The following is a 15,240-nucleotide window of genomic DNA, read 5'->3' as shown; positions in this document are numbered from 1 at the left end:
TTCTCCTATCTGTTCTTCTCCCTTTTCTAGAGCACACCAAAAGTGTAGGCCAATGTCTGATGGACAGCGACCAGGCGTATGTATCACCAACTGATGGTACGTGAATAATGGTTCTCTGTCTCCTTGAGTCTAATAGATTCCTGGTAGATTGCCAAGCTATTGGATATGGGATATTGGTAACTGATAAACACTGCTTAGTCTGATGGGCAACGCTTTCACTGCTGCTGATGTAGGAACCTCAAAATAAAGTGATTTGAATCCATTATCTTATGCAACTGACATGGCATTACATGCTCATCATCACATGAGCACGAGTTTTCAAGAAAGAAATGACCATTTGAGGCCATAGCAAATTTGGAGCTTTTCTTTTGGAAAGGCAGTTCTATTCAACTACTAATTAAACAAGACATAATTAGCTCGTGAAGGTATTAATTTCAGGTCGGAAATCTCCTATTAAAAAAAAAAAAATCCCATATTACGTAGCACAGCTAAAAACAGTAAGATAACCAATTGGAAATCATTTTACATCAAAAGAAAAAAAAAAAAAAGCCAATTATTTAAGGGGTCTGCTTAGGTTCTACAGTCCACATCTGCAATTAAAGTTAAGATTTGCAATTCCACCACATGTTTCAGGTTCATTTGCATCAGCTTCAGCTTGTCTTGGGACGTAGATGTAGGCTGTAGTCCTCTTCTTAGGACCTCTATGCTATAGGTGGGGTCATGGATATCAAATTGAAGATTGAAACTCCAATTTAGGTTCAGATGGGACAAGTTTAGACTCATATGGACAGGTTAGGCAGAGAAAAATTAGATCAAAATGTCGAGATGGATTCATAAAACCCAGGCCATATTCAACAAAGAAATGGATTGGTCATGACTCAAAAGTCAATCTCTACAGTTTGGAATTGTCATCAAGGAAACACACAAGACCTGACCAACTAAATTATGAGTCCTGTTTGTTCTTCCACATTCTCCATTTGTTCTCTCTTTTAAAATGCTTCATCTTTGTAGGCCATTTTGCAGATAATCTATTTGGTGGTATCCGGGGGAGGTAACATTAAGAAGGCATCCACTGAAGAGGGAATAGGATATCAGCAATTATTAATGTCTTTGCTGACCAAATTGCCGGGTCGTCCGCAGGAAAGGAGTACCAGGACAGCTTTTTCCATGCCCCACGCTTTGAATCTAACTATTGTTTTGCCTTGTTCCATCTTATCCTAATCTTAGTCATTGCATTAAAAAATGAGACCTACCAAGCCCAGCTGGAGACTGACTTTTCATACTAACTATAACGTGCTATTATCATTGAAATACGATCCAAAATGAATAAAATATGATTTGATTTTAGAAAATACGTATTATATTTGCTTAGTTAAACTACAACCATCCATCTATTTGGCCTTTTGATGGTGCATGCACCACCTAAAGGATAGCATTGTTTCTAAGTGGAGTCAAATGTCTTCTCAAGAAAGTGGAGTCTGATATGTCCCTTTTTTCTTGTAGGGAAACAGTGCTGTACATGCTTAATTCCACTAAATAATTGTTGTGGGGATATCTTATGACGCCAGGAAACCATTTACTCAAAAGTTTAGTTGCCTAAACTACTTCAGTTTAGTGTTAACTCAACTCTTAAATCAAAATTCACGAAATTTGGTCTAAGATTCATCATCAATAATGGATTGGTAGTGATTGGCAAAAATTTTCCTTCCCCTTCAAAATAAAAAAGAAAAAAAATATAGAAGGTTATGTATAGCAACAGTTGTTATAATATCTACCCAGCTTTGTCATGCTACTAACTAAACATATACTGACCATCATATACAGCTTACATCATTGTTATGCCATTCTACACTGGTTTCAAGTTTTTCTCACCAAAGTTTTGAATTAGCATTTAAAAAACCATCATGACAATGTCATTCATATTTGAAATCTCATAGCATTGGCACATCACCATTATAAATTGGTTATGCATGTTTATTAGAGCCTATATCAGCCATTACAGTGCAACAATATTCAATTTAAAATATAATGTAATAATTTTGACAGCATAATTGGCTGTTTTAACCATCATAACATTCCATAGCAGTTCCAGGGTAAGGCTTTTAAATGTGAATAATCTTGTTATTGAAACAGCAAAAGCTGTGTGCAGTCGTGGAGATACTAAATTGTATTCTTTCCAATCTATTAGGTATCTACCATAGTGATCCAGTGGAACATGGGGTCCTTTAGTATAGGGGAACAAAATTCTCAACCTCACATAGATAGGAATCATCCCTTTCAGATTGCTGAAGTTTGTCCTGGTCTTAGATGATGGAATTATTTTAGACAAAGGTTGAGCTGACATGGAATTGCTATCTTAGCAGGTTCCAAAGTAAAGGCACAAGATAGGTTATTCATATCTTTACGAGGCATCGAACTCATAAAAAATGCTTATTCCTTTCTTTGAGCATCGAGAATATGGCCAAATTGAGCAATTATAAGCCAATTGCTCAAAATTGGGATTGATTATCTCTGGGTTTTCGATTATTGACTATTGACATAGTGCGCATAGAGTTAAGCAAAAGAGAGGCATCCAGATGGTGGGTTAGATACTTTTCAGCCCATAACACCGAAAGAGGAGAATAAAGCAAGAGATATGAATTGGTGGTAAAAGAAACGCTGTCCATTGCAATGGAACCACTCTAAACTACATCATTCATTGAGATACCTTGGAAGCAAGGTAAAGCATTTGACACTGCCTCTTGTGGAAGCAAAAAAATGGCAGCAGCAACCATCTCCTTTTCAATCAGAATGACTAAATTCTCGCTGCATTTGCACAAAGATTAAGAACAAATCTTCAATAGGTTCACATTGTTCATGAAGTAGCATAATCTATCGAGTCTTTGTGAATAATGCAGGTGGGCTGCGATAATCTTGTAGACTTATCACACATACCATTATGTTACACCAAGATCCTGTCACGCTTCCCAATTTGTTGACAAATTGTTTGAAGTCTTGACTTAGGTCAGATGGAGCAATTTCAGGTGCTAGAAAGTAGTCCATGCTAAGTTTGTTCATGTAATATGTATATGAGAGGCATATATACAACATTCATCTCAAACAGGGGCTTATGTGTAAAAGCGTATGTGTTTATCTGCGTTCCGGGACCAGGTCAAACTGAACTATGTTTTACTAATTTATATCTATAAGCCCCTAACCAATGTCAAAATTACTACTCAATTCATCCACCTTCATCTCCTCACAAGCAGCTAGCCACTTCATTGCCCCTCTTGGAGCTCTTCTCTCTAACTTGCCATCCATCATCCTGGTCTATTGGAGTTCAACACTTCAAGCATTAGAATTGGATGAGATTTAATCTACTGGATTGGAATGGAATAACTCTCAACTCTTCGACAATAGTATGTGTAGAAGGACATCTGATAAGGACATTCCTCCCTCTTAGAAATGGAATATTTCTACGGTGGAATTAATGGCTAGACTGTGTGGTCCTTTTCTTGTGCATCAACTGGTCTATAAAGTGTACAAGCTCATGTAGTTACAACCGTAGAAATGCTCTTCTCCGAAGGGAAATGTCCTGATCATATGGTTACAACCATAGAAGAGTTGAGAGTTATTTCCGTTCCAACGCAGCATACCAGATCTCATCCAATTCAAATGCTTGAAGGATGGAGCTCCAAATCGACCAAGATGATGGATGGTCAAATGATGGCCAAGAGATCCCTCAGAAATCCCGCACCACCCGTGCCCCTCACTCCTTCCTCTCTCAATCTCAAGGCCTCCATGCCCTTTTCTAGGCTCGCTAGGAGGATTATTTCACTCTAAAATGCTTTAGAGGTGTTATTTCTTGGCTATGCCACCGTGCATATAGCTTAAAATATCGGTCATGCCATGCACTTCCAAGCTTGTCAACGATAAATCATTTTACTTGGATATTGCGAGGCTAATTTGGGCATAAAATGCGTGTCTCGCTTCTTCCTGCAAGACTTCAGCGCATTCGGTGATGCTCACTGTAGGCTTGCCTCCATGTGCAGCAAAAACAATTTTGGGTTGCATGGCCAACAAAGAACATGCAGAGAAAGAAACATGATTCCGCCCGATTCATGCAGTTAACAGCATGATCAAGTTCGTCGACAAGTTATAAAGCTTTCATCAAAAAAGACAAGTTATAAAGCAACTGGTAAGACAAAAACAAACATGTCCATTGGATTGTCTGAGAAAAGAGAGGCATCCAGATTGTGTATTGGATTCCATCAACTTACAACACCAGAATGGGAGAACAAAGCAAGAGATCAAAAGTGTGACAAAGGAGGTGGACGGTACTGCATGTAATGGCAGCATCTATCAACTTCATTTTCCACGGACCACGGCATAAAGAACCTCCCAGTTGACCCGGACTTCAACTTAGCTGGTGGGGATGTGAAAAGATGCCACTAGAGCCAAAGGTCATCTCAGTTTCAACTGGAATGAACAAACGATTGTAACCTCTACAAAAAGGTTAAGAACGTTATTATCTAGAGCATCAGACATTTCTTAAGTATATTAATCTATTGAGTCATTGCAAGAAGATAAATTAAAACATCTGAGTTTTAAACTCCTGAGAACGCAATTAAACATGCCATTGTGGCTTGCTTAAAATTATTAGTCACACCATACCCCTTCCAATATCGTCATTTGTTCATGATTTTTCATAAACAGGCATGTTGTCATTGGAATAGGAAGTTATATCCATAGTAATTATTTAGCCCTCCACGTCTAGAATAAGAGGTTAGATATGTTGATTCCTACCACAACACTCCGCCTCCAATCTCTCCTCCTTAAAGCCTCTTCACAAATCTCTCACCAGCCAATTTGATCCCAATTCGCCATGGGTAAGCTCCTTCTACACAGGGCTAGTGGACCACAGTTTAAATTGGATCCTCCGTAATTGAGGTTTGTGTCTGTGGATTGTCTTGATCCTTTTAAATCTGCTGACAACCTCTTCCACATACTCAAAATCTGACTCCTTGACAGAACCCAACCACTTATTGTGGAACACTATCACACTAGTTCACTCTTGGAGCCCCTCCCAACCTTGCTGTCCATTTCTACATTGAGATGCTCCTCTAAATAAAACCACTCACCTTCCATGAAGTCCACATGGAAATCGACCTTTCATACAATACTGGAAAAAGTTTCTATCACTGAGATATGTTCCAAAATGACTAAAATGGCTTTCTATTGCCTTCAGGCCTTCAATACTTCACTCTTTTGATGGCACCAGCACTGCTTAGAGGCGAGGCAGATTTCATGACACTAGAAAACCATGGCTTAAGAGCTTGCCAAAGTCTTCTTAAAAACTCAATTAACTTGATTCAACGCTCATTCGATTTCTAAGTGGACTTAAACCCATGGCTTAAATATTCAGAAAACTTGATCCAAGACTTGACTATATGAACAGATTTGTAATGGCAACATGAGTTGCAATGGATTTGAACCACCTCTTTTATGCTATTAACATCTGCAATGAAATAAATACTGGCCAGAAGGGACATGTTGCATTGTTATAACATTAAATCTGTAATGGTTTCAGGGAAATTTAACACTAATACTCTTTTGAAGAAAATGCATACTTTTAAATACATCGATGAGATATCATTTGAATACATGCAGTATCCTGATAGCATCAACTGTTAAATCACCATTATGGTTTCATTTTAACAGTTTATATTGGCCATGATAAGCTTTAACATTCTGACATCATCATAGTCTGTTTTAACCATCGATCATTATGATCTGTGATGGTTGGAGGCTGTGACCCATATTGCAGAGGTGTTATCGAAATAGTGGGAGGCTGTGCAGTTTTGAAGGAGATTCTGAGCACTATTAATTATTCCCGTACAATAAGGTATGATCAGTGTGCAAGATTTATTGAAAGTGTGGTCCTTTCATAAAGGAGAACAAGTCTTCTCAGCATCCTATTTGTAGGAGTAATCGATCCCTTTCAGATTTCTTAAATTTGTCCACAACTTAGATGCTGGAATTATTTTATGGAAAGGTTGCATTAAAGTGGAGTTGCCATCTTGGCAGGTTCCAAAACGAAAGCACAAGATAGGATACTTATGACCTTATGAAGCATCAAGTCTATTATAATATTCCCTCACTTCCGAGCCTCAAAAAAATATTCCCTCACTTCCTTTCAGCTTGGAGTATATGGCCAGGTTGAGTAATTGTTAGATAAACATTCGAGGAAAAGGTAGATTATCTCCAGCTCTTTGATGAGTAGTTCTCAACATGAGGACCTCTAAAGGCTGCCAAAGGAGAGGCATCCAGATGTGGATTGGATTCTTTTTCAGATAGAGAACCGAAAGAGGAGAATAAAGCAGGAGATGTGAATTGGTGATAAAAGAAGTAAGAATAATATGTGACAGAAGTAGCACCCGTATACTTCATTATCCACTATCAGCAAAATTATGGATACTCAAAAGGAGGAAAAAAAAAAAGGAAAAGAATCCATTATCATGATGATACCTTACCTTGGGCCACCTCATTTTCCATTAGAACAACCAAGCCTATGTCACGTTTACAAGAGTTTAAGAACAGATAATTTTTTTTGAACGAAGAACGGCAAAAAGTACCTTGAATATATGCTCATTGCTTCTCAAGCATTACAATCTATTGACTCATTGGAAGAAGGTAAATTGGAAGAGGCAGAACGAGATACTCCTGCAAGGCATTAAACATGCCATTATGACTAGCTTAAATTTGTTACACCACAGCTAGCCTTTCGAAGCTTGTCATTCATCAACGAATCATTTTCACTTGAGTCGCTCGGCGCAGGTTCAGGCAGGAGCAAGTCTGTGGTTCCTGCAGTAACTAAGTGGAGGACCGTCCCCTTCTATCGGAAAGAACTAAAAATAAGGGACTTCGAAGTAATATTTATACCAAAAGGAGCCAAGAATCTGATTTTTTGTGGATAAATATCATTGATCAATTTATTTATATTTTTATATTTTTTAAAATAAATAAGATATTTTTTTATGAAGAGTATCTATCCATCAAATGGAGAAAAATCTTATCCATCCAGAGGATAGCTAAATCATTTTCTCATCAATCAAAAAAATAATTTTTTAAATTCATTCCTAACGCTTAACCTTACAATAATAATAATAATAATAATAATAATAATAATAATAATAATAATAATAATAATAATCATAATCATAATAGTATCATATATTATATTATCATGAAGTATATTACAATATAATATAATATAGTACAATATTCTATATTATTATAATATTAATATTTTATATTATTATAAAATATTATAGTAATATAATACTATAATAATATATAATAATATTATATATAATAATATTTATATAATACTATAATAATACTATCATAATTTAATATATTTTATATATAATATATACTAATATAATATATTATACTATACTATTATATAATAATATTATATAATATATATTATATTTTATTAATATAAAATATTAATATTATATTATATTATAGTAAATTATTATAATATAATAATAATATAATATATTAATATAATATAATATATTATACTATTATATATAATAATATTTATATAATAAAAGATATTATGAAAAATATGGATAGATTTTAGCAACTTAATCAGAAAATTAATAATGTAAAAAGATATGAATAACAGATATCTAAATTATTTTTTAATATATAAAAAAATATAAATAAATTATTTTTTTATTTAAATATTATTTGAAAAATATTTATCTAAAAAAATTAAAATTTTTGGATATACCTTTTATCTTCAAAAGAATAGCCTTAAAGTATGAACCAGCGCCGATGGAGCCGTAAGAGTGATAGGGCTACTTTTAGACCGTACTGTTCTAAGGATTCAAAATGCATGATGAACATGAAGCGCAGCACCTCATGGTCTCTACTATTAAAATATTAGAGATTATAGTTATCCCTTTCTCGCTAGTACTCACTGTAGGAGAAGTTTCAACTTGTCTATGACGCACGTTGATTGCTTGAAATTGCATAACATCCATCCATCACATAATAGATATTTTCACGTCATTCTATTTTAATGGTCATAACAACCATCATAAACACATGGATCTTCACACATCCCTACTGTTTTAGTCGAGTGTAAATATATTCATAAGCATCACAATCGATCGGTGATCAATTTTAATGGATCTATATTGCAACATCCACTAATTTGCATAGACCATAAGTTGGATGCACTATGATATCATTTATTATAAATTAAAATTTCATTTAAAAAATTATCTATAAAATATTATTTAAAATTTTTATTTATATATAAATATTTAAAATTTATTCAATATATAATCAATATAGAATAAAACACGTGCTTATATGAATCCGCACATAGATAATTATGACTATTTATGTATGGCATGACAGCCATGAATTACATGAGAAGGATCCAAACATGCGCACACAAATAAAAAAGTGATGGTCAAATAACTAACCATTTTGAAAATAAAAAAAAATAAAAAAGAAAAAAAAAAGAGGAAGAAAAAAACAACAACAACAATAGCATCATTCGCCTCGCACCATCACCAGTCACATACACACGATGCATGTGACAGAATGGAGGAGAGGGTGTGATTTCTATCGTACCATCATAGCGTGTTAAGAACACTCCCACTTTTTGGACCCTAGCCAAACCAATAGGAAATATTTATTACGAATAAGCGTGTCCGGCTTGCGCTATCATCCTAGAGATTTTCCACGGGAATTTATGGATGATCAGATGACGAAGTCAGATATACCTTTATTTCACAGAGATTTGTTTGTAAAAATGCATATCTTATACAGGAACTAGTGTCATCAAAACTAGTTCAAGATTATCTTAAGATTTATTTTTTTCCATATAGCCCCCTCCTGAAACGTCCAAGTTACAAATTCTTTCATACATGTACATGACTTCTAAGACAAAGAATACATGTATGTGTACCAAGAACAGGCCTGTAAACCATGGAGTCCTCCGGGCCTACGTAGCTTGTGACGAATTGATGGTGGTAGGGATTAGGAACGGTTTGGATGCCCGACTCGTCATCCCTGGATAACCCCGGTTGCAAGGATAACAGAAAAACCTGATTTGATGGCATCATCACATTTTGAATGCTTCACAGAAGATTTTTTATGGTAAAACCGAAGTTGTTCACCTATGGTGTGAATTTGGAACTCATGTTTAATATTTTTTTAATTAAGTATTTACTACTCAGGCCGTGCAAACGCTGACTGCATTACCATGAGGTTCGGCTGAGAACGCACTTCACGAGTCGCGGTAGTACTAAGAGAGAGACGGTACCTCCAATTTGACGGTCCCAATGCACAAACAGTCGCGAGCCAGTGAAACATCAAACCATTATCCATCAAGAAATGCTTAACCTGACAGACTGACACCCTCAAAAATCGTGTCAATCTCACTCCACTGGGAGATCATCGCAAAAATCCAGTGGTTCTCTAGATGGTATCCCACAGAGCCAGCAGACCGGCCGGCATTCTGAACTTCATACAACAGATCAAGGGCGGGCAGAAGCTCTGGTGGGGAAGGGGCAAGATCGATTCCATAATTGACAGAAGGGGCATCGTGAATTACAACCACATTTTCCGTAAGCTATATACAAAATATATTCAAAGCCACGCCTAAGCCTGACTCAAGTATAAGCAAAAAGGTAATTCAAGCAGCAAAAAGATATGCACATCATCAACCACACAGCAACTCCATTAATATCCGAAGCTCAAAACATCCAAGATACATAAACCACACAGCAACTTCATCAATATCCGAATCTCAAAACATCCAAGATTCTATAAAATGTTTATTAACCACACCCAAGACCCTATATGCAGGACATACTACGCATAGATGATACTTCAGCAAGCATGGGGGGCAGCCCTCACTTGGGCATGTGCAGCTCGATCTTCTTTGGCAGATCATCTTTGTGAGCACCAACGAGCTTGTCCACAATAGTTCCCTCTTTCAGGAATACGAAAGTTGGCATTGCTTCTATTGCCCAGTCCTGGGCAACCGACTGCCATTATACGACTAATTGTTAGAAAACCAGCACAATCAAATGGACCAAACGGCACAAATACAAGTGTTCTCAGCAAAAGGATGAGGATGCCTACCTTGAGCTCATCAACATCCACCTTCAGAAAAAGCACGCCAGGGAACTTCCTAGCCAGCTCGGCAAAAATTGGGGCAATCATGCGGCAAGGTGCACACCATGAAGCAGTAAAGTCGATGACCACCTATACCAAGCATGACATGTAAAATAGTCAGAGCACACAAATATCCTAGTAGTATCATAGAAAATGTACAGTTTCATCTCTCTCTCTCTCTCTCTCTCACTCATAAATAGGAAGATGCTTAAATCTATTGAAATGCCCAGCTACCTACACACCATTCTTAAATCAAGAATCAAGTCAGAGACCTTAACTTTGTTACTCCAATGGTATGGTTCTAAAAGATACAAGTTCTCTTGAAAATTTAAACAAAAGAAAAGCAACCTAGAAACTAAATAAATCACAATTAAGTGCACCAAGAAAAATTTAAGTCAAGTCACACACACACACACACACACACATAGAGAGACAGAGAGCACCAGCCCTCAAGGAAGGAACTCAAAATCAAAGTGCACAAAACTAGTAAAGAATGAAACAACTCAACAGGGTTCACATTTCAGATATCGCAACAATAAATCCAACACAAGCCTGTAAAGAGAAAGAAACAGTTGAATAAATGATGCATGAAAATCTCGCTTCCAGCTACCCTGATTGCTTAAAACAGGAATGCTGAAACAAGATAGACACCCCCTATCATAAATTAAAAGAACAAGAAAAGCAACACCTCCCATGATTAGTTAAAAGCAAAATACAAGCAACAGCTACTTATATATTCATTTTAGTCAGCAAGAAAACGCTAAGTTATCAAACCTATTGTTCCAAAATTTTGTTAATTAACCATTTAAATAAGCAAAGTAACATAAGACAATTGAGGCCCTGCAGATTACTACAGGTAGTAATGGGTCAAGTTGGGTTGGGTTGAGACATAGGAATTAGGGAAAGCTTGTCAAACCCAAAATAGCCTTTTTATTTAACAGGTGTGAAATCCAAAACTAACCCAACCTGTTCATTAAACAGGATGACCTTGCCCAATTCACGTAACTTGATCAATAAACAAAATAGATCAGATCATGTCGATGAAAACAAGTTAAAAGGGTTTTACACAAGTTAAAACAGGTCTTAAACAATTTAAACGGGTTAAACAAGCCTTAAATAGGTTGGGATGTAGCTGTGCTAATCTTACCCAATTAACTCCACAAATATGATAAATGGGTTAAGTGAGGTCAACCTGTTTAGGATCTAGACCTTTTTTGCCAAACCTAAACCTGCTTACCTCAAGTCGGTCAGGCAATACATTGCCACCCCTACTGATTACTGCGAATTGATTCCATATAGTAGAGCCGCAGGAAGAATTTTAAAACAAGCAAAGGAGACCAACACCACAGCTGCATCAAAATCAACAACTGGACAAGCATCCTTTACCATGCATGTCTCCCAAGGCATCTCCAGTTTATGTGGCCAAAAATAAAATCGTTGACCACCTTATCTAACCAATATTCAGCTTAGGCTTGGATTCCTGCCAAACTTGATCAATTTGATCAACTGATTCAAGACTACATCCATGCAGATGTACCGATCAAGTTTGTGAGTTTAAGTCATGTAAAAGAAGTTGTCCAATCAAATAGTTAACATATTAGACCAGCAAGAACAAATTGAGTTCAGTCAAGCTTTTTACCCAATAAGTCAAGAATTGGGCAATATATGCTGGTCTTTTCAAAATGATAACCATATCTAGAATCACAACAAAAACTTGGTTATCATAGATAATGCTTCAACTAGTTTGCAAACCCATGTAAAGCTTAGAGTCAGGAGGAATCCTATTTGTAACAAACAGATTAAGCTTGAACCTTATTTAAAAGCGATCTAACACAAGTACACTAGCATTCACTAGTAAACTCACAAAGACTATCAGACTATTTGTTAGCACTTGATCAAATTCTCAATATGTTCATGTTAGCTTCAAAAGCCGTGGTGATAATGTCAAAACTAGACTTCATACTACAATGACATAAGTAGAGTTCTGAACCAACTAATATTCTTAAAAAATAAGCCAACATCATAATTTGCTTTATTTTATTACTAACACTTTTTTACAACCTCCATGGTAGATTAGCATATGCAAATTAAAAAAAGCTATGGAGATAGTGATTGTGAATGAATCCAGCTATTACTGAAAGCAAACCCATGGACACACATCAAGGTAGACACACATCAAGGAAATGCTTAGTTATGCCATACTTCATTCTAAAGCCAGCACTATCCATCAAGCATTCCTCTATGTCTACCTCCACTACGCTTGCCCAATCATTAAATCAATCTTTTTCCATGGAGCAAGAGCACTGAACCACATAAATGAGCTTAAGAACTGAGGAGATTTTAGTAATGATCAAAAGTGTTCACATACATTTATTATGCTACATGATGGTTCAGCCGCAAGTAGGGATAAAGTGCATAGAAAAAATCCTCATGCTACACCATCACCACCCTCTTCACTTTTTATGCCCAAAATTCTCATCAGTCTTTTTTTACAATAACTAAGTTCTTGATTTTTTTTTTTTAACAATCTTCTTCCCTAATTATTCAGCATAAAAGAAAACATAATCATCATCAAGACCTATTTAGAATAGTTGATGTTGATGTCCAGGAACTATGAAAATATCAAATATCAAGTGAATTCAGCACTATGGTTTTTCCAAAAATAACTTCTTAAGCTGGCTTTTCCTCATAAAAAGCTGTTCTATGTTATCCATTACCTTTATATCTTTCACCTTTGGGTATAAAATTTAAAAATGACTTTGGCGAAAATGAAGATCCTCATACTAATACTGCTATCTAAAGCATGGTAGCGTTTTGCCAAAACAGGTGCTTTCCTTCACCTAAGCTCATTGTCATAGTCACTGATCAGAAAGATTAATTGGACGACTTGTCCATAATGTGATAATATTGTACCTAAATAGATGAACAATATAGATCCTGCCTTAATAAACAATCTGACCAGACTTACAGTTAAGAAATATAAGCAAAAGTCGATGGTGTTGATTCTGTCGAAACACTACCACTAATAGAAAAATGAAAATGAATTGGCATCTTTGTTTTGCTATAACTGATTAAGTTGGCAATTAAACCAACTCAATGAAAAAGGAATCATCTAGTTATTGATTTTTACATGAAGGATTTTGGCAAAACTAATAATTCTGAGAGTTAGGATAGCCAGGTCTTAGTATGGGACTGTGATACACAATAAAATGATGTGAAAAAGAATGACCATAACACAGCATCCGTAGATAATAATAAAACTAAATATTTCTGGACCTAAATATGAGGAAGTCAAAAAGGACTGCCCAACACCCTTAAACTAGGGCAAGGGGCTCATAGCATTAGTTCCATAGATACATATTCCTTCCTCCAGCTGGACACCATTAACCTACCAATGAGAATTGGAATTGGATATGACGCATGGATCTATGCAGATCAAACACAAAATGATGATAATGGTTTCAACAATGTTGATCATATTTTATCCGTCTAAATTCAAATAATAGCAATATAAATATTTTTTTAATATAAATAGCAATATAAATATAGCAAAAAAAATTAATCATTAAAAAAAAAAAAAAGAAGGAGAAAAGCAGAACTGATGGAACTGAAAGAGAAAAATATTTCGACCTCGGCCAACAAATCTAAACCCCCAACCCATCATGAACATTCCTAACAATGGTGCTCAGATACATGCACATATATGTATTTAAGAAAAAAATGGTTGAGCAAAAATGAAAATCCAAACTTTACTAAATGCCTTCCGATTTTTTTCCCATTATAATCTATATAATAGTGAAATCAGAACATGCAACCATCACCAAAAAAAAAAAAAAAAAAATTAAAAATCCAATTTTGAAAGATCAAATTAACCCTACGAAAAGGACCACATCAAATCCATCATCCAGATTCCTCAAAACGTTAATAACCCTTCAATATAGACAATCAAACAAAAACCAGAAAAGCAGATCACACAAAAAAAATCATCAAAACAAACCAATCATCCAGATCCAAATAAATCGGAGAAATCAATCGAGAATAGTACCCTCAAATCCTCGAACCAAAGAAAAGCATTCAAAGCACCGAGATTTCACATGGATATAGCGATCTAAGTCCAAAAATAATGAGAGATAAAAACACAGGGATTCGGAAGAAGGGTCGATAGGAGCGGATTAGGCTTTACCAGCTTCTTGGATTCATTGCCTTGTTGGAGCTGCTGGGTCCATTCGTCCACGGTGTGGCAAGCGATCACCGCTCCCTCTTCCGCCATCGCTGTATCTCCTTATCTTGGTCGCTGTCTCTCTCTTCTCTCTCGGTTTAGGGTTCGACGGCGGAGGACCCCCACCCATTATATAGCCAAGTCTCCCTCAAAATTACGTAAACGCCATTGGCCGTTGAGCGTATCATCTCGTCCACCTGTTTCGTATGTGATTTGTATTTTGTATAAAGTGGTCAAATTTCATATGACCGCTCAACCCGTGACGTTTGCGCATGCGATGGTAGCTCCTGGATTATGATACCCGGAGTCCTGTTCACATTGGGAACGCAACAGCCTCCTTCACCTCCCAGCATGGTGGGTCCCATTATTATTATTATTATTATTATTATTATTATTATTATTATTATTATTATTATTATTATTATTATTAATTTTATTTTAAGACAAGATTTACTAACAAAGAACTCTTAGTATAACCCAAAACAGTCTTCCCTACTGGTAACATATCACAAAAAATCCAGCAGAATGATAGAGCCACAAGAGGCAGCAACAAAAAATATTGACCAAGGAAATAAATACAAATACATGTAACAAAGTGGGAGTGACCAGATATTATAGTAGGGGAAGACCTGCTGAAAAGCTGAATGAAGATTGCACCACAGCAGGAGAAGATGAAAACACCAGATGTCATAGTAAGCTGCATTTTTAAAGTCAAAAATAATGCCATACCGCAAACAGTCCAGATTATGAGCCCTCCTTTAATGTAACGATCGGCAGATTGGATTTTTCTAAATATTTATTATTTATTCTAAACGGCAGCACAACTAATG

General features: G+C 35.9%; 1 protein-coding gene across 1 annotated transcript; it reads right to left on the bottom strand.

The window, feature by feature from the left end:
* Nucleotides 1-9,730: 9,730 nt before the first annotated feature.
* LOC105053337 (thioredoxin H1) lies at nt 9,731-14,536 on the bottom strand. Its single transcript, XM_010934437.3, is given in 4 exon segments — nt 9,731-9,945; nt 9,948-10,061; nt 10,159-10,281; nt 14,375-14,536. Coding segments are annotated over 4 exon segments (366 nt in total). The 5' UTR covers nt 14,462-14,536; the 3' UTR covers nt 9,731-9,903.
* Between the last annotated feature and the right edge of the window lie 704 nt (nt 14,537-15,240).

This window comes from Elaeis guineensis, chromosome 2, assembly GCF_000442705.2.
Source record: "Elaeis guineensis isolate ETL-2024a chromosome 2, EG11, whole genome shotgun sequence".
In the NCBI taxonomy this organism is placed as follows: Eukaryota; Viridiplantae; Streptophyta; class Magnoliopsida; order Arecales; family Arecaceae; genus Elaeis; species Elaeis guineensis.
Note: the sequence above shows the minus strand (reverse complement) of the source record. Positions and strands in the feature narration are given on the sequence as shown.